The sequence below is a fragment of the Merops nubicus genome, unplaced genomic scaffold, assembly GCF_000691845.1.
Source record: "Merops nubicus isolate BGI_N331 unplaced genomic scaffold, ASM69184v1 scaffold20501, whole genome shotgun sequence".
NCBI lineage: Eukaryota > Metazoa > Chordata > Aves > Coraciiformes > Meropidae > Merops > Merops nubicus.
Window position 1 is genome coordinate 1 of NW_008586508.1, and position 21,571 is coordinate 21,571.

At 49.1% G+C, this 21,571-nt stretch overlaps 1 protein-coding gene across 1 annotated transcript; it reads right to left on the reverse strand.

Moving 5' to 3' along the window:
• Positions 1-5: 5 nt before the first annotated feature.
• On the reverse strand, positions 6-21,371 carry FBXL20 (F-box and leucine-rich repeat protein 20; the record flags this gene model as incomplete). Its single annotated transcript, XM_008948685.1, has 14 exons — positions 21,310-21,371; positions 14,675-14,729; positions 13,071-13,145; positions 10,565-10,659; positions 10,047-10,115; positions 9,761-9,856; positions 8,845-8,971; positions 6,842-6,916; positions 5,586-5,716; positions 4,116-4,176; positions 3,551-3,595; positions 2,463-2,519; positions 1,056-1,268; positions 6-53 (listed from the first exon to the last, which is right to left on the reverse strand). Coding segments are annotated over exons 1-14 (1,209 nt in total), but the record flags the coding sequence as incomplete, so codon positions are not given.
• Positions 21,372-21,571: the final 200 nt, after the last annotated feature.

The window sequence follows — 21,571 nt, forward strand, 5'->3', positions numbered from 1 at the left end:
GGAGGGGTCACCGGGGCGAAGTAGGCGTGGACTTTGATGTTGGGTAAGTGGGTCTGAAAAACAAACACAACAGGGGGGAGTGACCGAGGGAGGCGGTGGAAGGGTCGGGGAGAAGCTGGGAAAGGCTCCTGGGCTTCAGACTGCAGCTGAACACACCCCCCGAGGCAGGCTCTGCCTTCCCCGGCAGGGGTTTTTGGCAGGGGGAGAGGAAAACGGAAAAAGCTGAGGTTGTCCCTGAGGAACAATTTCTTGCCCTGGAGGGTTGCCCAGGGCTGTGCCAGGCTGCCCAGGGCAGTGGTGGAGTCCGCACCCCTGGAGGGGTTTCCAAGCCGTAGAGATGTGGTGTGAGGGACACGGAGCAGTGGGGACCTGGCAGTGCTGGGGGGTGGTTGGATTTGACCTTAAAAGGTCTCTTCCAACCAAAATTTCTCTAGGATTCTTTTCCCCCAGACTGCAGGTGAACAAGTTCTCTCTGTCACCAGGGAACAGCCTTACAGGCAGCAAGACAAACGGCTGCTCTGAACCAATATCCAGCTGTACAGACCCACATTCTCTTTGCAAATAAACCATTGCCACTTCTCCTGGGACACAGGGTGGCTCGGATGGCCGGTGGCTAGTGACTGAGTGGCCCTGGCCCTGGCCACACAGCCTGCCCACAGCAGAGTGGCTCTCACCCAATTAACCTGAGTTATTTATATGGGAAGAGTCAGTACAAAGGGCAGCACCAGCCACCCTGAGCACAACGCAGGGGAGGGGAGGGGACATCTGTGCCTGCTGTCCCCTGTTTAAAAGGGCCCTCGAGTGGTGGAGTCCTCTCTGCTCCTCCCTGCTCCCACTCCACAGACACTGCAATTATCCCTCTTCCCAACCACCTCAACTCCATCCCATCTTCCGAGCGCCCACCAGCCATGAAACCCAAGGGTGATGGTTCTCACAGGACTTTGAAGAACCAGCACCAGCTCAGGAGGCACCTGCCCCCTCCTCCTCCCCCCTCCTCCCCAGGGGATAAAGGCCTCAAGCGCAGCCTGGGCGGCGCCCGAATGTCTTTTTTTTACCCTGAGTCTCTTGATCCCCGCCCGCGTGATCTGCTGGCAGTCGTAGAGCTCTATCCTCTCCAGGCTGTGGCAGCTCTTGAGGTGCTCCAGGGAGGCGTCGGTGATGAGGGGGCAGTTGTCCAGCTCGATCACCTCCAGGCGGTCGTGGGCGCAGGCGCCGTTCCCCAAGTGCCGAATCCCGTCGTCCGTGATCAGCTCACAGTGGGACAGGCTCTGCAGCCAAACACAGCACGTCAGCAGCCTCTGCTGCTGCCAGCAGCCTGCCCGGGGATGCTGGGGCAAGAGAGGAGGGTGCCCACGTCTCATAGCTGCAGACTGGTCTGACACAGTGGTTCTGGAAGGGCTGTGGTCTCTCAGCTCGCGCCGGAGCCACTGCTGTGCTCCCAGCTGGAGGGACTGGGATCTGTGGGTCTCAGACTGCAGGCACTGGGATCTGTGGGTCTCAGAATGGAGGCACTGGGCTCTGTGGGTCTCAGACTGCAGGCACTGGGATCTGTGGGTCTCAGAATGGAGGCACTGGGATCTGTGGGTCTCACACTGGAGGCACTGGGCTCTGTGGGTCTCAGAATGGAGGCAATGGGATCTGTGGGTCTCAGACTGGAGGCAATGGGCTCTGTGGGTCTCAGAATGGAGGCACTGGGATCTGTGGGTCTCAGAATGGAGGCACTGGGCTCTGTGGGTCTCCCATGGGGAAAACTCTGAGCTGAGGCACAGTGGGAAAAGGCAGCTGCAGAAAGGAGACCCACAGGGCCAGGAGATAGGATGGCACAGAACCAGAATAAACACCCCTGGCTAGCAAAGAAACCCCCTCTGTGAAATCTGTCCTTAGGCAGCACGGGCAGGACCCTGCCACTGGCTCCAAGAACCAGCAGAAATACAACCTCAGCTGCTTGGTGCAGTTTTGAGGGGCTGCAGAGCTGGAGCTAGAGAGAGCATCAGGCTGTTGCTTTGTTGAGGGGCACAGAGAACCCTCAACCCTGCATCCCCCCACCTCCCACACCAGGACAGGTTTTCCCACAGGGTCACACAGGAGACTGAGACTAAACTCCCAGAGATTTAGACCCAGAGGAACATCTCTTCCCAGGAAGCTGGGCAGGTCTGAGCTGCCCAGCTCCACACCACAGGAGGACTGACAGCCCAGGCTGTAGGTGGCTCCTGGCAGGGGCTGGTCCCAGGAGAACCCAGTGTCCCACAGCTCCTGCTCGGGCAGTGCTGGGTGCCTGGTGTGCCACCAGTGCTTGCAGCAGGGGAGGGACAATAGGTTCTTCAGGGTCAAGTCTTAAGTTGAATTCTTCCACCCCTTTGCAACGTGTCTATGCAGTCAAAGAGGCAAATCCTCACAGGCAGGGCTTAAAATCCTGTTGTTTATGGAAAGAAAATACTGAAAGTCTCTCTGGTAGCACTCACCAGGACCTGAAGCCGTGGACAGTGTATGGAGAGCTGGATTAGTGTACTGTCTGTGATCTGGAAAAAAGAGAACAAGCTCTTTCAGTGCTGGGTGCTTTGCACAAGGGCTTTCCCCCTGCTGCTGAAATAAAACTGCAAACTTCTGCCCAATCCACGACAGCGTTTTCCCCACAGCCACCCTCTGACCCCTCAGAACTCATCTCCTGTCTGACCAAACTTCACAGGTACAGATTTTTCCACTCCCTGACAGAAATCAACTCATGTCCTTAAAGGACAGCCAAGGCAGAAGAGTTGCTGGGGTTTGGAACCTCCTTAGTGTAGCTCTTGTGAAAGAAGCTCACAATTCAGAGAAGCAAGTGAGCAGAGCTCTTCACCACCACCACCCCTCTGCAATGTTTGTTTCTGGGAGCACAAGAAGTGTTCAAAGCCCCCTGGTGAACTGCTGAACTGTTCCTCTTTACTCTTTAGGAAGAATGGGACTCAACACAACACTTTCTAGCCTAAGCCCATGCAGAAGGGACCTTGCTGGGGTGTCTGTTCAGTGCAGTCAGCCCAAGGACACAGCCCAGCTTTTCTTCTTCCTTTTTGTTTTGGGGTTGACTATAAATCACTTCCCGTCTGGACTACTGTAATTTCCTCTTCTGATCTCCTGAATTTCTGCCCTGTAAACATCAGGAAACACAGGACCCTGGGGTCACACTGTTCTCATGGCAGGAAGCAAGATCCTTTCATCTCCACTGTCTTTATCTGGATCGATTTCAAACCTGTCCTTAGGGTTAGAGGTTTTTCACTGGATCTTCAGTAAATTCAACAGTTTTCCCTGAAAATGCTACCTTGAAACAGTCAAGGGGCACAATTCACACATCTGCTAAGTGGCCTTAAGGACACATCTATGAAAGACTTTTTATTCTTTCCAGCAGGAGTTGCTACTACAAAGGACCAAACTACAAAAGGAATATTTCCTTATCCAAACACTTGCTCAGGATTCTAAATCAAGCTCCTGTTTGGTGCCAATTTACTTTTCCATCATCCTTCCACACTGCTGTGACTGTGCTAAAGGAGAAACAGCCAGAGGTGGCACCTCCTACCTGGACACACTCTTCCAGGTCCATTTTTTCAAGTTCATGGCAGTTCTGGGAACAAACAGACCGAACACATAAACTAAGTGCAAAGTTCAGACAACAAATATAAACACAACTACAGCAGAGATCATTTTTTTTTTTAAATGAAGGGTTTTCTCTATGAATCATCATGACTGGAAGGGAAATTTGCTGCTGCTTTAAGAACAGCACCAAGTATAAGAAAGAAAATTTAGCAATTTCACACCTTTAAAGGCACAGAGGGTTTTTTTATTCATAGACAGTAATAGTTAAATTTAGGGTCACTTGTAGAAAATAAAGATTAATCTAGAAAAACAAACAGTGAATTTACAACTCCCAAATATTTAACATCTCATGCAGCTGGATGCACATCCTCCCAGATGTGTGGGTCAGGGCAATGCCAAAGGTTGGACACAACCTCAGTTCTGTGACTCAGCTTCCACTCAGATCACAAACATTACAAAAATCTACATTCAAAAAGCTGCTGTTTGTTCTTATCTCCCACGAAAAGAAAGCCAAGATAGTTGATGAAGAAGTGGGAACGAGCACTTACCCTAGCTAGAGTGGTAAAGCCCACATCTGTTAGTTGAGAACACCTTGCAACTTCTAATATTCTGCACAGAAAGAATTTATAATGACCATGGTGGAGTCATTTGGCTTTTCAGAGTGTTTCATTAAAAGCTTCCAGCAACCCAGAAAAGTTTGACCCGGTTTAGGCTGAGCTCTCTGAGGGCAGGATTGGCACAGAGCATCCACCCTCTACACCTGAGGGTAGGTCACAGGGAAAGAAAAAAAGGAGTCAGGCTAAAAGGGAACTCTGAGGGTCCTGGAGTCTGCCCCCCAGGAGGAGGCAGGGGGGTCTGATCCTGCTGGTGCTGGACTAAGGTGCTCTTAAACAAACACCTTCGTGGCTGGACACTCCACAACCTCCCCGAGTACTATCCTCTGATTTCCACCCCAAATACAGACCTCACAGTGAAAAAGAGCCTCACACACATTAACCTCTGTATCATGAGCATTAGGGAATAAATACTGAATGCCACAACTGAAGAATCTGAAGTATTCCAAGAGGTGAACTTGCTTCTGGGACAGAAGAGAAACTTCTGGCAGCCAGTTGCTTCAGCCCTACAGAGGTTCCCTTCACATTCATCCACCTTTAGAGAAGAGGAAACCAACCTGGCTGAAGTGTCTCACACATTTTACCACAGGGAGCTCAATACTGTAGAGCTGCAGCTGGAGCTGAACGTAGACACAGAAACCATTTGGAGCTGAAATGATATTTTACCTTCCTCTTTCAAAACTGGTTTCCATACGCCTGCGTGCTGCACTTTGCACCCATCACTCTTTAAATGAGACATCCCAGAAACCAGCTGTGGTTTGTTTTCCCCTGGAAAACATCTGTTTGATGGCACTCAACACAGGCCACTCGGCTGGTACCCATGTCAGGGAATGAAACTGTCTCTTCTTCCTGCACCTGGCCTTTTTCTGAATGATAGCCAAGTCTTCCTGAGGAAACCTGTCCTAATAAAAGAGTCTTACAAAGAAATTAAAATAAAGCAAGCCCCTGCAGAGGTGTCACTGGAAGCCCATGGTCAAGCAGAGTGAATGTCTGCACAAGTTCCACCTGCTACAAACTCGTCGTGAAAGCCCCGTTAATATCACACGTCGAGAGGAAACAAGGTAATTTAAACACATGTTCAGCTCCCAAGACAAAGGGAACCCATCCTCAACTGTTCTTCATGAAAGAACCAGGGCAGCTGCACACTGGAGTAGGAGGAGATGGCCGTGGGGTGAGCCTCTGGGCAGCAGTGTCACCTCAGCACAGAGCTGCCCCCGCCCCGCTCCCCTGAGCTCCCAAACCAGAGCTTTGGCTCCAGCCACGACCCCCCTGCAGCAAACAGCTGGAAAAGCTCCAGGTAAGAAGTGTCCCTTTGGAGTCTAGAGTGGCTCAAACACGATGTGAGTCCAGCAGTGAGAGGGTGACGGGTCCCTGGGCTCGGGGAGCTCCGTGGTGCCCACTTACCTAAGCCGTGGGCAGTTCTGTCCCAGGGCGTTCAGGATGGCATCTGTAATGTTAGAGCAGCCTGAGGCACACAAGGATTGCAACTTGTGGCATCCTCTGCATATTGTAATGAGACCATCATCTGTTATTTGCTACAAGAAAAACAACAACAACATCACAAGCCATAACGACGTAGGTGGAGGTGCAAGGCACTGAGTATTTTCCTTCTCAGACTTCCAACTGAGGCCAAGTTGGGCTTCTTTCAACCCCAAAAATGCATTCAAATATTTCAGTGGAGCAGCTGAAACAGGAGAAGCCACACTGAAGTGACTTGTAAACACTCAGAGAGTGAGTCCACGTGCAGGGAAATGTTTCTGAGCTGGGCCACGGGAGCAGCCAGCCTAGACTCAGCCTCCTGCCTTCCTTTGCAACCCTCACTAGTAAAGACCTTCTTGGCTGAAACTGAAGACAAGAAAGTTCTGGAGTGAGAGGAAACAGAAACTAAGCAGAATTTGGTATATTTGGTGGAAGCAATCAAGCACCTTATCAGTTTTCTCCTCCCTTCTGCCCGTTTGCCTCCACCCCAGACCCAGGTTTGGAACTTGCTAACAGTTCAGCTCCTCATTTACAAGCACCCAGTCTCAGGTGGACAAGCACCAGTCTCTAGCCAGTCTAGTAACTGGTAAAGCTTCTCCTTAACCAGTACTGGGAGGGGATGAGCCCTGCACCCCCCTTTCCACTTCCATGGAGAAACAAGAGACCGTCCAGTCACTCCCTGCGTCAGCCCAACCCCGCCGTGCAGGCACTAAGAGCCTGTTCCAATTTCTTTTTTGGCATAAATATACATTTCTGGCACTGCAGAGTAAGTGGTTCAGAGCCCTTCTGTGCAGAGGAGCTGCACTCAGTCTCATCTCCTACAGAGAGCAGAGGAGCTGCCTGGCTGGATCCCCACCCAAACGCCCCAGCCCGACGGGAAGGATTTCTCCAGCTAGCCCTGCCAGTGAGTTTAGAAGCCCTGTGGGCAGGGCAAAGAGACAACTCTGACAAAGCAAATGCCACCACGCTGGTGTGGGGGATTATTCAACGTTACTGAGGGCTCCTAAAAAGCTGTTTTCCATCAACTATTTTTTCCAAGCCTCCTAAATTTCCAACTGCTCTGCCTGCACAGAGGAGGAGGTTTGGGCACGGGGCACATTCTGCAGGGTTCTGTGTGGAGCTGGCCTCTGGGCACACCCAGAGTGATGCTGAGCTGGGAGGTCACAGGAAGCTTTACTTACTAAGCACGTTTGGAGGTTTAAAGTCACCAGCTCAGGACAATGTGCACCAATGTATTTCAGAGCTTCGTCCTCAAGCTGGAAAGAAAAATTCAGAGGTTGAAGCAACTGGATAATATTGGAAGAAATCTTCAAAACTCAAGCTTAGAGAACAACCAAACATCTGTGGTTTGGATACCTAAGGGGGAGGAGAGCAAAGCCCTGCAGCCTCCAGGTACACAACAATTAAGTGTGTGTCTTTGTTTTTTTAACCACCTCAGGAACAGAGTTCAAAGAGCCACAACACGAAGTTACTGATTTAAAGAAGAGCTGATCTGATCACTGATCACACACACGTAACTACCACAGCAAGTGGTGGGATCAGAAGCTATTTACAGGAATTAAGGGAACGGTTCACTAGCAAGGGCCTGTAAGTGACACTGTTTTGATGTTGCAATACTGGAACTCTAAAAAAAAGAGAATCTTATTTCAACGTGAGGAGCACAAACATATCCAGGTTGTTTTCTGATGATAAAAAGCCTGCTATGCTTCAATCTATAAGAACAGATGGCCAGTAACTGATAACAAGGATGTATTGTCATCAAGATTACCACTCCATAAATTACAAGAAACTCAAACTGTTTTTATGGTCTGAATGCTCAAAATAGACTGAGGTTGTTGTATCTTTAATCAAGTCATTTTTATGGCCCATCTCACGTATTAGAAACCCCAAAGTAGTATAAATTTGGAAAAACTACTGCCTGTAGCCCTTTCAGCTGGGCTTTCCTGGGCACATGAGGGTAGTGCTGCCTCAGGCACATAAACAGGGTATGAACACTTGAGTCCTTGTCCCTGCACAGGAGGAACAGGCTTTTGGAAAAACAAAACCATACAGAGCTCTTTATCTATAGACAGCAGACAAAAATTGCAGTTACTGACTCACACATAAGGAATCCCTACCCCCAGGGATAGGACTAAATCCCAAACAAGTCCTTTCCATGTTTGGGTCTCCAAGGGCCTCACAGATCAGAGATCATTCTCCAGGTTTACCTCGAGGCTCTTAAACTCTCCCGAGCCTCTGGATCACAGTTTTTGACTCCTGTGGGGCCAGTGCTTTTTCAAGCACAAGATTCTCAGAGCCATGTTTACTCCTTTCTAGCCTGTCTAGGTCTGCATTGAAAAGACCCCAGCCCACTTCAGTAAAAAAAATGAAGAATTGGCCCCCATGTTCTCTGTGAAACAGCCTTGGAAGAGGCTCTTGCTCAAGAGAAGAGTAATGCTCAATGCTGATGCTCCCCAGCTCAGAACTGATGTAACTCCTTAGTAAAGCTGCCATACAGGGAAGTAATTAAGATATTAAACTTTTCAACGATTCACCAGGTAAGAAAGATCAAAGGAAGTTAGTCTAAGTAACAAAAAGTGTAGCAAGGGAGCAAAAAAAAACCCTTTCAGCTCTAGGAGTCAGTGCACCATTCACATACTCCAAAGTACAGGCACCCCAGTCTCTGCAATCTCTCCAAAATCCACTGTTAGAGCTCTGCAGTACACCTGAGGGCAGAGTGCTGTGGCTCCTGACTGGCTGCAGGGTCTGTCCAAGGACTCTCATGCACAGTGATTCTCCTGGACTAACAATAGGATCCAGAGTGGAAATTCTATCACCAGTGCAGACAAAAGTGCTGCCACGCTTCCTAAAATCTGCTGAGCCTTCAGAAAGGGATGGGCTTGGCTGTGAATAACAGAGTTATCTCCTCTTTAAAAAGGTTTGCTCAACGTGTTCCCAGTGGGGAAGGAAGAAGAATGATTCTACAGCTCCAGGTGCAATTTGTTCTCTGTCCTGCTAGTCACGCTGAGCTCAAAGCTATTAAAGAACTTCAATGAAAGCAGTTAATCTCCAACAGACAGACTGTGAGTGATTTCAGTAATGTACCATCTCTAGAAATAGAAAAATCCACGATAGTTTATCCCCATCCTTTCAGTTAGAGCAGAAATAAGCCAGCTGGCAGGAGCCAGCCTGCCCGGAGCCGTACCTGCGTGCAGCCCTTCAGGAACAGGGCTTTGAGTCCACCACAGCCTCTCACCAGTGCCTGGATGCCATCCTTGGTCACTTGGTCACACCAGGAGATATTCAGCTGTTCCAGCAGTGGGCATCCCTCGCTTGGGAGGTGAAAGGAAAAGCGTGTGGAAGTTGGTTTTGCTTTGGTGTGGAAGGAAATTCTGCTTTCTAGGAAATTCCTGGTTCTGGCAGCCACAGGAGCTCAGACTCACACCCACACCCCACACAGCTGAGGGCAACATTCTGTCAAATACCATCTCCAGATGTGAAGAGCCCTCCAGAGACTCAGGAGCTCTAAAGCAGGGTAAAAGTTCCTCCCACTTTGGACACCTCCCAGCTCCTGGACAAGGACAGACAGGATGGGATTTCTGGATCTGAATACAACCAAATCACCCTCTCAGGAGAAGCAAAACCAGGGTCTGATCTGCCACCCTGCTTCTCTGCCCAGGTGTAACTGTGTTTGCTGCCAGCAGGAGTAACACTCAAGTGTAGTTTGTGTAATTCAGAATCAGATCTACACCTTACCATGTATTTAAGGTAAGCTCAGGAGGAAGAAATTGACTGTTACCAAACCAGCATTTTAAAAAGGCAGACTAAGACTCCTGCCTCCCCCTAAATCCCTCCTCCAAGACTTTAATAGAATATAATAATTCTTCTACTGCTAATAACCACCAGGATGGGTAGGAACAAGGTCAAGGTCAGCTTTTACCAAGTTGTTCTCCTCCATCCCAGCAAACCAGGAGGCACAACGTGTGAACACTGAGCTCTGCTGGAGAATGCCCGAGCTGTAACCACAGCTACACCTCAGCCCCTGGCACAGGAGACATGCAGGGCAATGGTCTCACACCCCCCAGAATCAACCAGGAGCAGGCCCTGCTGCTGGCTCCTACCTGAGTGCTTTCAGAGACAGGTTGGTGATGGATGTGCAGGAGGCCAAGTCGAGGTGCCTGAGTTTAGAGCAGAACTTACTGAGGCTGGTGCACGTGCTGGAAGAGAGCACACGAGAGCCACTCAGGGAACAGGTCTGTCCCAAGGCACACACCTTTCACACAACACGTGTGAAGTGACCTCCCCATGCACAAGCCTGGCTTGGCCTTAAAAAAAGGGATGAGAACAGAAGACAGAGCACACAGGAGAGGGGACACTGGGGCAAACAGAGCTGAGAACTCTACTCACGCGTCTGTGATCTTGGTACAACCGTTCAGGTTCAACACTTCAATATTCCTGCAGTTCTGTGCAAACGTCCTTTGTTAAAGGAAAGGGAAAACATGGTCCTTTTATCAGGCAATAGATTCCCAGCTGGTTTACAGCTCTTGTTTTAACTGTAATACAGCGGATGCTGCTTTGTGGAATTGTCTCCAACAAACTAAATAATTTACGTTGCCCTGTATCTTGCCTTGGGATTTCCCAGCCTGAGGGCACAAGCCTGTAATTCAGGGCCAATTACCACTTAGCCTGTAGCAGTAGCTGGCATTATTTTAATGAGAACTGAGAGAAATGGCTGCTGGGTGAAGTTTAAAAATGACAAATTAAAAAGGCTTATACGTTCTCGCTCTCGACGTTCGAAATTGAGACACGCAGCCTAAAGACCTCAGGCTCAAAGTGTTCATAAATTATCCCAACCCTCCGTGGCTGGGGAAGCTGAACCATCCTTTCCATCACATCTGAGAGCAGAGAGAAGCTGTGGGCACTACCTCAGTGCATTGTCTCCCACGCCCAGGCAGCCACGCAGGCTCAGCTTCCGCAAGAAACCCCCGCACCTCTTGGAGATATTCTCCACTACTCGGCCCTGTTGGAGACAGAAAGAATGACATGAAAATCCAAAACTCACCTGAGCAGTCAAAAAGTTGAATTCCCCACTTTGCAGATTAATCAGTTTGTTAATTGTGGGTAAAACAGCGCCAAGGAAACAGAAATGCCACGAGAACGATCTAGGGCAGGGAGAGGGCGAATTATTCAGCTTCTGAAGATGGAGAGACAAGGAAAAATCACCTAAAGCTGCTCAGGCTCATGCCTGAGGAAATTCCTCCAGCTCAAGAGCTCCCAGACATCAATACCAACTACCCAAGAACAAAAGCAGCAATGCCACTGCTCCAACACGGGCAGTAAGATTTACAAATAAGTACAGTCAGTGTAATATAAATGGATATAAATAAGATTCACAAATACATACAATCAGTGTAATATAAATGGATACACTTAATTTTTTATTCAAAAGAGGAGGCAGAGCCAGCCCACAAGTTTTATTCTCACAGAAAAAAAAAAAAGGATTCAAACATTTGTCTTCAAGAACTCTAGAAAAAATGGGGTTTTAATTTCAAATTTTTAATTAGTGGGAGCCTCTGAACGCCCCACTATGAGCCAGCACTCACCCAGCTCCTTCTCACTGTAAATTCAGTGTAAAAGCACTGAGAGAATATTGGCATCTGTGTCCAGAAATCCAAAAACCTCCTTGTCCACTTTGGTCTATGTGGCTGTTCACCACAGAACAGGGGAAATCACTCAGCTCTTCAAGCACCCGTTGGCCCTTCAGGCCTCTACAATGATGAACATATTCCTCTATAATTTTTTTCCAAAAAAATATCAAGCATCAGGCTTGGTACAACATAATTCTGCAGTCACAAAAGGGTTACATCAGCTGATCTAGAGCTCTGCAGGAGCTTCTGGTGACATCTGGCCCCTGCTCTCGGGGCTGGGTGCTGCTGGATGAAGTGCTGCCCTAGCTCAGGCTCAACCTGCACATCCCTGTGCAAAGGCTGCAAAATCTGAAAGGCTCTGTGTGTGTTTCTGCAAGCCCTCTAGCCAGCCTACAAATCCATAGGCTTGAATCAGAGAATTCAAACATGTTTATACATGGAATTTACATGGACTGGTGGATTTACATTCCTTCAAAGCAACCAACATTCAGGACATCAGAAAGTCGAGCAGGTACTTTTGGGTTAGGTACAAGATATTTAAGCATTCTGTTATAAAAGAGGAAGCCTATGCTTATGCAAGAACATGTGTTTGATGTATAGGGTGGTGTTGGAGAACAAAGAGACATTAAAACCATGCAAAACCCACTCAAGAGTGAGAAAAGCCTCGTTTGTATTCACAGCACTCCTGCCTCTCCTCCTACGCAGCCCAAGGGCAGCAGCAAGGGGGAGAAGCTTGGTCCTGCTACCTCCAGAGAGCAGGCCCCACGGGTGACTCTGCTCCACCTCTGTGAAAGCAAGTCATTACATGGGTCCAGAACTTTCAAATTGTGTTGAGAGACCGAGTTTTTATCACCAAGAACAAAACCCACAGAGTTTACTTCCCTTGAGGAGGAACTGAGGCTGCTCAGACCCCTGCAAGCCTGCAGCAGCCCCAGTTCCACAGGCCTGGGCTCCATCCCTGCCCCAGCTGCCCAGACCCAGCTGGCAGAAAGAGATTATTTTAACCCCTTCCTCCACAAGGAATGTCTGTATTTCCCACCAGTTCCCACAAGGTAGGAATCTTCAGCCATCACCTGCTTCATGCCTAAAACGACACTCTCCTTATCTCCCTCCTCCAAGGTGTTTTAAAGAGGATATATCATTCTGATAAGAAAATTTAAGGGTTTGGTTTTTTTTTCTCATCCCTTCAGGCAATTTTAATTTTAAGAAGAGCAAGGCAACAGCATCCACTCCTATCAGTGCCAAGCACTCCACACCTAACAGCTTTACAACAGCCACCACAAAGAGTTTCCAAAAATGCACCTTTTAGAAGCAATTTTGGCCTCATCCCCCTGAATCACCTTCACTTACATTTCCATTTTTTTATATTAAAAAGAGACAGGAAGGGATGGACACATTGCAGGCCAAGTTGCAGAAGACATTCAGTATCAAAGGTCCAAGTCAGCACTATGCTGACATTTCTGAGTGAAAACAGCCTAAATCCTCCTTCCCAGAGGCAGCAGTTTTCCACCAGAACACACCAATCCTACAGGCTTCTGTTTTCAGAAGACAAAAATACTTTCCTTCTATCCTTTTACCTTTAAGGCTTGATACAGATACAGCACTCTGTCCATGTTCAAAAGCTGAATGGATTGCCAAGACTCCCTGAAGCTCAGAAGAACCGAAATTAATGATTTCTGTCTCCAGGGAAGGCAGAAAGGGTTACACTGGGAGTATTAATCCAGTCGAGGCTGTAATTACATTTTAACAAGAAAAAATGGGTTTGTATGTCACTTAATTATACCTCAATATCCCTCTGGAAATCAAACAGGTCAATTCGCTGCCAGTTACTGCCATCCAGGGCCAGAACATTCCATGCCTTTATCGGGGGAAAAAATGTAAATGTGTTGTTAATAGAAAAAAAAACCAACAAAAACAAACCCAAAAGAAACCCCCCCAGTGGGGACCTAGTCACAGTTTGTTCCTTTTAGAAACAACACCCTGCCTCAGATGGAAAGGCAGCAGGTAGTGACAGCCCAGCAGGAAGGTGGTGGAGTTTCCCTGCTCACCACCTCTCACCTCAGCGTTTGGGTTGGGTTTGGGGTTTTTATTTTAAACAAAAAATCTTGTGTGGTTCACGTGACCAATGAGAACCAGGAACTGAAAGTTATCTGCCCTTAACCCATCCAAATGTTGTCAACACTGCACTATACTGAAGTCTGGATTACAAATTAAAACAGCTAGGTGTGGTAACAACCCCGAGTCCATCGCTACCCAAGTGTGCACACGTGTATACAGCTGTATTTTGTACCAGCACTAAGCTGCATCCCCATCAACACACCAGTTCTTGTAGGAGCCTCACACAGACTCAGAGCAAGTGACAGAACTGACACTGTGACATTGGCAAGTGTCAGAGAGCCTGTTCTGGTCACTATAGATCTGCTGGAGCAGTGATGTTCAGCTGGAAGATGTTTCACTGTGTTCCTCAGAGAAGGTGGGATGATAATTGTCCTGTCTAGGCATTACATGGGATATTTTTTAATGGAATCAGAAATGTTTAAGCACAGTGGTTTTTTTATTATGGGCTCTGAATGATGAAACAAGCAGTGGTTCAGGTTTGAAGCAGAGATTGGTGGTTTTGTGCAGGTGTCACCCAGTGCTGGCTCTGCAGGGAACACACTGCTACAAACCCCCTCCTGCACAACTGACCCCCCACTCCTGCTGGGGTAACACCTCCCCTCTGTGTCCCTCCAGACACTGGCAGGATAAAGGATCTGGACACATCTGGCAGCTCCAGGTAACTGGACCTGCAAGTGGAGGCAGCTTCCCAAGAGAATAATCCAAACTGGATTTCATTAGCTGATGCCCATGAAACCACCTAAGGGAAAAAACCACCCTAAACAGAACACTCCATCTTTAATTCCATGCTTACTCCAGGGAATAACAGCTTGGAAGGGACCTCAAGGATGACACTCCAACTACATCCCAGTAGGAGAGTCAACTTTCATTGCCTGCACAGCACCTTTGTGAATCAAACCTTCTGTATCTCCACCAAAACCCACAAGATGCCATTTTAGCCTCATCCATCCAAGTTTGGTGTTCTCACCAGCACAGGCCTCCTGGGCTGACTGGAGAGCTCCTGGGCTCAGCCACCTCCCCTTTAGAACCTGCATGGGGACTGGGATGTGGCAAAACATCTTCAAGCTTTGAGTCCCCCTTCCCTGGTGCCATCACAAGTTTCTGGTATTGTGGTGTTAATACAGGACAGTTACCAACAGCAGTTGAGTGGCACAAAGCTCCCTGGTTCCAGCCCTCCTGGTTTGACATGCTGGGAAGGCTGGAGGGAGGGGATTGTCACCCAAATCCCACCAACTGTTAAAATCCATCACCAGGGAGGAAGGTTCTTACCCTGGAAACTTGAGCGCAGCGACACAGAGTGACCACATCCAGGAAAGAGAAAATTCTGGAACAGAAATAAAAGGCACCTGATTGGTCATCTGCATTTAAACCAAAGAGAATATGATAAAACAAGGGGGGGGGAGGTGAGAAAAGACTGGAGACAGCAAAACTTTGTCATTCAGTTGAGAGCTGAACTGTGAAAAGAAGCACAGACCTAGCAGAGGACAAACCAGACACTGAGCCACGTGTGGCACTGCTGTGCCAGGGCATGCCCAGCCTGCAGGGTCCTGGTTACTGGGCTAAAGGAGCTGGAGGGCAACACTTGGCAGTGCCACACTGGGCTGAGCCAGCCCTGCTCTGCCCTCGGGCACTGACACCCCAGCCTGGGGACTCAGGGAGCTCCCAAATCTGTACCAGTTGTTTCTTCTCCCAAGTAACCAGCAACAGGATGAGGGGCAATGGGCTGAAGTTGGACCAGGGGAGGTTTTGATTGGATATTTGGAAGAATTTCCTTCCTGGCAGAGTGGTGAGGCCTTGGCCAGGCTGCCCAGGGAGGTGGGGGGGTGCCCATCTCTGGAGGGGTTCTGGATGTGGCACTTGGGGACATGGTTTAGTGGTCGTGGTGGTGTGGGGTTGATGGTTGGACTTGATGATCTTAGAGGTCTTTTCCAACTTTGGTGATTCTATGACTTTATAACAACTATTTTATGGTTTCTGGTTACTCAATCCCAGGCCACAGAGCAGAGGAGCCCAAGCAGGCAGGAGGATTGTGAGGTCTCCATACTTCCAGAGCAATTATAAAACTGCAGGATGAAAAGATTTTGCAAATGTAACAGAGGTGTTTGACTACAGGAAATCCTGCACACGTGCTGTAATATTTTAAACCTGAAGATGACTGGAACAAGAAGGCAAATGTTACCAGAGAGGTGTTCAGGGTGGGGATGAAGCAGTTTTGTGCTATAGACTATTTTATAAAATACTCTTGCCAGTTAAAACATGGCTGTCCAGGAAAGACTCTGAGAACAAAGGAGACTCCACTGCTCCAAAACTCTCCAGACCTTCTCAGGAGAATGGTGTACACCCAGCTTAGCCATCTCCTGGACACCTGCAACCCTCCAGCCCTCTCCTCACACAACCACAGGGGTACCTGAGCTGTCCCATGTCCCCAGCAGCCCTGCCTGTGCTGGGAGAGACCTGGAAACGAGGTGACATTGCTGGCAGCACCTTCTTTTCCCATGACTTACAAGCTTCAAAAACACCCAGTAGTGATGTTACTGAAGCTCTCCTCAACCCCAGAGAGTTGTACAATGTGCTCATCTCCCCAGGCATGCACAGAATACATCTGAGTGAACAGCACAGATGCTGATAACGGGGGAAGAGGTGCTGGGAACAACGAACACACACCATGAGTGGCACAGAGAAACTGCACTTTGTCCTAGAGATAAACAGCAGGGGGTTATCTGGGATTTTGCTCCTGACTCCAGGTTTTGTAGGTGAGTTAATGTGTGCTGTGCACCTTCCACCACCCAGGGGGTTGTGTCTTGCTGTATACACACAGCAAATCCTGGAGTTTCCAGTTCTAGGAGAGGCCACCAGCAAGGCTGAGGTGATATAACAGGATATAACAATTGCATGATCAAGCTGTCTGGACCAGCAGGTCTGTAACACCTCAGAAACATCAGTTTGGGTGGAAAAGGACAAGACTGCTAGAGGGTGAATGCAGTTTATTTATCAAAACACAGCTGCTTACAGGCCTCATGTACCTGAACAGTCAAACGTTCAGTCAAACCAGGCAAAGGGAGAACAAACAGCCCCATGCTCTGCCCAGAGACACTCCCAGATGCAAGGAGTTTGGTTCAGGATGCTTCTCATCTGTCCCTTACATGTCTCATCATGAGACAAAATTCAGTGATACATTGAGATACACCCAGTTGCAGTTTCTGAGAGGAGCTAACATGCACTTTAAGGCTGTTCTGGGAGCCCAGTTTGGGATTTCAGCAGCAGTTCCACACTCGCTGCTTACACACCTTCCCCTTGAATTCAGTTTCATTTATTTGTGCATCTGTGTGAGCACTGAGGATTTATTTAGCACCATGTCAATGTACAACAATACAAGGAAAGCCTGAGGAAATGAGAGAAGCTAGGGAAAATTCTTACTTTCACCCTAGATTCCCACCACAGGAGCAAAAAAACCACAGACTCCGTGGGAATGGTGGCTAGGTCAATAACTGCACAAGTTTTCTCTAGTTCCATTAAATTTGCTTTCTTCATGGAAATCCCAGGCTATTAATAACCATCTCATCCCTCTATCAAGGCTATTAGGTCTTGGTCAAGCTCTTTTCTGCTTCCTGCTCCTCCCTCCCCAGTCCAGCACCCACTGAAGGGATGTTCACACAGAACAGCCCCTCACCCCGATGGTAACTGAGCTGTGCTTGGACTTCCCTCCTCTAACTCAGACACTGGCTCTGAAGAGCTTAAGAACATTTCTCAGTGTTTTCTGAACTGCTGGTGCATTTGCTCAAGAATATGAACAATGATTCAGCAGAATGGGGCTGCAAAAGTCACTGCTGAGCAGCAGCCACTCCTCTGTCGTGCATTTCGGTCGTTTCAGAACTGGCTCCAGCTACAACCCCCCACAGGACCTGGGCAGAGCAGCAGCAGCACTGCTCAAGTCCTGCAGGCACAAGGACCTGAGCTGAGTGTCCTAATGCAGCCCTCAGGACCAGATCTTTCTTCTCCAAGGAGCTGCTGGGGAACATTAAAAAGCCCCCAAATCCCCACGGCAAATAAAGAAGCTGCCCACGTGGCTAAGAAGTGATGGAGCAGTTGCTGCCTTCCAACAGGAGCACAGAACAGGTCCCCAGTGCTGGGTCCCCTTGCAGCCATCTGCACAGCACAGAACAAAGCAGAGGTAATCAATATGTGCTCTCAACACAACACATGTTCTGGCTAATGCTCCACAGCTCAATGAAAACTGGACATGGCAACGAGGAAACACTCTGGGCTGACAGGAGAGCTGGATGCAGCTTAGCTGGGCAGCTCCAGACCCTCTCCCAGCAGTAGAGGAACACTAGAGAGGGGTGATCCTCCAGGGGTTGTTCCAAGGGACCAAACCTTTCAAAAATATCTGCTGCTCTGGTCAGACTTGCTTTGTCTGGTGAAAGAAAGGAGTAGCAGGCTGACCAGTACTACCTGAGTGATGGTTTTCCTGATTCTGCCTTAGAGCTCCAGAGGCACCTCACTGGTTGTCTGCTTCTACATCCACACTCAGGGCTCCTGTTCTGCTCACAGCTGGCTGCTCTACTCTTACATTGGTCTTTTTCTTCTTCAGAGTTGACAGTAAGAAAATAATCCATGGCAGTAAGTTCATCATCAGACAGGGAGAGCAGGGGAAGGCAGAGTGAGTGTTCTGAACATTCAGCTGGTACTGCAGCAGGCAGAACTGTTGCACTGCAAAGCAACTCCCCATGCTGAGGACTTTGCCTGAACCCTTTAGCACTGGACAATTTAGCTAAAACACACTGAGGTTACAGCATTTTTCAGGTTTCAACCTCTTAATCCACTCAGGGGTTTCTAGGACTCCTCACTTTCCCACTGCCACTCTAATGAGATTAGGGTCAAGACTCTAATGAAATCCCTGCATGCTGGGGGCTTTGAGGTGAGCTAGCTTAGACCTTTAGCTTTCTAAAATTACCAACACCAACTGATGTCAGCAACCCACCAGCCCAGCTAAACTCTGCTCTGCACTCATTTTACACCAACAGGCTGGCCTGGAGGAGGGAAGGACAATTCTGCTGCCAGTTCACAGGTCCCCAACACAGGCTGGCACCGCCTGGTCCTGAGCAGAACTCCAGCTCCTGAGGAATAAATCAGCGTGGGGCTTGAAGGTCAGATGGCACAGGCAGTGCCAAGGCCTGGCCGTGCTGGGAACGGGCTGGCAGGCAGCAGCAGGGAGTAAAAGCTGCTTACACCACGAGGGAACTGCAAACTGCTTGACCTGCCCGTGAACCAGTGGGGAAAAGATGAACTCCTGCAGCCCAGACCCCTTCACCCTGCCAAGTGTAAGCTGTTTAGCAGCCCCACGTCATGCCAAGAGGAAACCTCCTTCAGGAAGCCAGCAGGGACCACCAGTGCCAAGGAGAAGCCAGGTCCCTGAGCTGGGCAGTGCCTGCAGAGGAGCTGGTGGCAGTGGAGGAACGAGGGGCACTCAGATTTCTCCTGCTTTGGCTCATCTTCCCCTGTGCACAGTTTGTGTGTGGGCTCCTGGGCTGGCAGGAAACAAAGCTGAGGCAGGTACAGCAGCATCAGGCCCAGGACTGTGACCCATCAGCTGATCTCTCTACCCACGTGCTGCAGGACAGCTTTGTTTGGAGTCCTGCTCTCAGGGCAGCACGGGACAAACCCCACTGTCACCTGCAGCAGGGCAGAACGTGACACATCCACTGAACCCTGGACACGTGGATCTGTGAGGACAGCCCCCCAGAGCACCTCCCAGCTCCACCCCACCCTCCCAGGCAGCAACATTCCTGGAGTTGCACATTTTGCTGTGACAAAAGCTGCTGTTCACCCCTTCTAGAGCCTCCTGCTCTTTATTTTGCTCAAGTACTGCTTGCCACGTTGCAGCCACACACAGGAGACACCAATGCCATCTGCAGAATGAACAAACCAGAGGAGAAGACATCACACAGCAGCACTGCTCCAACACACTGGCCTTTGTCTGGCAGACAGTGACACTCATTCAGGGGAGATTCCTGCAGATAAACCCCTCCAAGCTCCTCTTTCAAAGGCTGCACTGTCAATCCACACCAATTCATTCTCACAGGATGCCAACAGTGAATGCCAACTCTCAAAACCATTGCTTATGAACTTTAACATTTATCAACTCAGCCTCCTGATCTCTCCCAGGCTCCCACAGCCCTGAACACTTCTGCTGCACAGCAGGACAGGGTGATCAGTGGTGTCACCACAAAAGGCAAAAGCACCTCTGCAGGGCAGCAGTGTGTGTGCTGCTGAGAGCTCATGGCTTGCACTGCCCAAATTCCCTGCCTGGGCCAGGACCTTCCCTTCCCATCACAACAAACCCCTCCCCAGGGGTCCAGCAATGCTCCTCAACACCAGGTACCTCCTGTGAACCAAGATTTGCTTCTTGGCCCCCCTAAGGCTCTTTCTGCTTTGACCTGTCTACCAGAAAGCTCACCCATGCTCTAATCAAGGTCCTGCTCCTTGGAAGTCCTCTGACCACGTGTCTTCTCCCCTGAAGTCCATGCAAAATCTCAATTAAATTCCATCCCCTGACCTTTGTCTGCCTGCCAGGTTCCCTGCTGTCCCTGTGCCACACAAACACCTCACCTCACTTGTCAGGGCTCTTCAGAACCTGACCCCAGCCTCTGGCTGTCTGGTCACCTTATCAGAAGGGCAAATCCTGGTTCTGTTGCATGTGCAATACCAGTACCTAATTTTTCCAATCAGAAAAAGAATCTCCCTCTCAGAAAAAAACAGAGAGACATTTCTCTTACTCTTTAAATTCCCCTTCTGCTGCCACACATCCATACCCAGTGATTCAGGGCAAGTGCTGGGGGAAGACAAAGGCTGTCCCCTACAAAACCCAGTGCAGATCCAGCTGGGCTGGGCCACCCCATCATGTTTTTCTCTCCATCCCACTCCTCCCACAGGTCACTTGTCTCTTCCAGGAACTGGATGCTCATTTTCAGTCTCAGTCCAGCATGGACAACCCTTTGCCTGTGTACCAGGCTCAAACACCCACACGAGGAGCAAGGAGGGCACTAGAAGCCAGACATCTTGCTTGGGGGTGCCAGTGGAGCAAAAGAAAGGGAATCAGAGTGGAGATGGTGTTACAGGGGACAGAGGAGAGCGTGCAGTCAAAAGAAAGGACAGTCAGACCTTTTTTTCTATTCCTTTTGTTTCACAAGCAAGAGAGACAGTTGCCTGTGTCAGAGCTCCTCTCTCCAGACCTTTTCCTGCTGCTGAGTTCTGACAGCACCACAGGTCCTTGCAGCATTCAGGATTTTGTTTGTGTAAATAATTCAAGCTGCCTTTACCACGTGCAGTCTGACACCCCAGCTCACAGCACCAGTGAGCCCCATTCTGCTCCCCCACCCCAAAGGGTGAAAAGGTCCCTCTGTGTGTGTGTATATATGGCAGAGGGAGGGGGCAGAGCTGCCCACGGAGATCCACCAAGTCTGATCTGTTTGATTTCTGCCAACAGGATCCTCCTGCCAGGTGCTGAGGATCTGAATCCTGTCAGCAAGGACAAAGTCTGCTCGAGCACAGCAGCAGCAGCAGAACTCTTCTTTTTTAAACCCAACACTTCAAGAGAATCCTGTTCTACCCATTAGCCCGTACTCACCATTTATTTTCATTAAGGACTTGTTCAGTCCTATAGTTCCTCCACCTACAAATCAGGCAACCAGCAAATTAATTTAGCATTTAAAAAAAACCCCATCACAATATTCAGCATAAACGGCTGCTGATGCAAACCTTTGATCTGCTTCTGTTTGTTGATAGCTTCATAAGCAACCTAGTCCAGGCTCATCTTTTATGAGCACAGCAGCAAAATCAGCCACTGGCTGCAAATCCCAGCACCAGACCCAGTCTCCAAGCTCCCCAACTGGAGGGGTTCTTACCGCAGCAGCAGCTCTTTTGGAAGTTTTTTGTTGATCACAGCTTCATCATTGTTTGAGAACATCTGTAAGCAAAAACAATTTGAACAATTTAGCCATGTATTTTCACCAAGGAAACAACACCTTCTTCACTCTAAGGGAGAAGCTGCTGGTTCATGAGGCCAGTTTGAGAGAGAGATCTGGCCCAATAAACGCTCAGAGGATAAACTTTGTGCTCAAGCTTTTAAACTCCTGGAGGGGAACACAGCTGGAGAGAATATTTCAA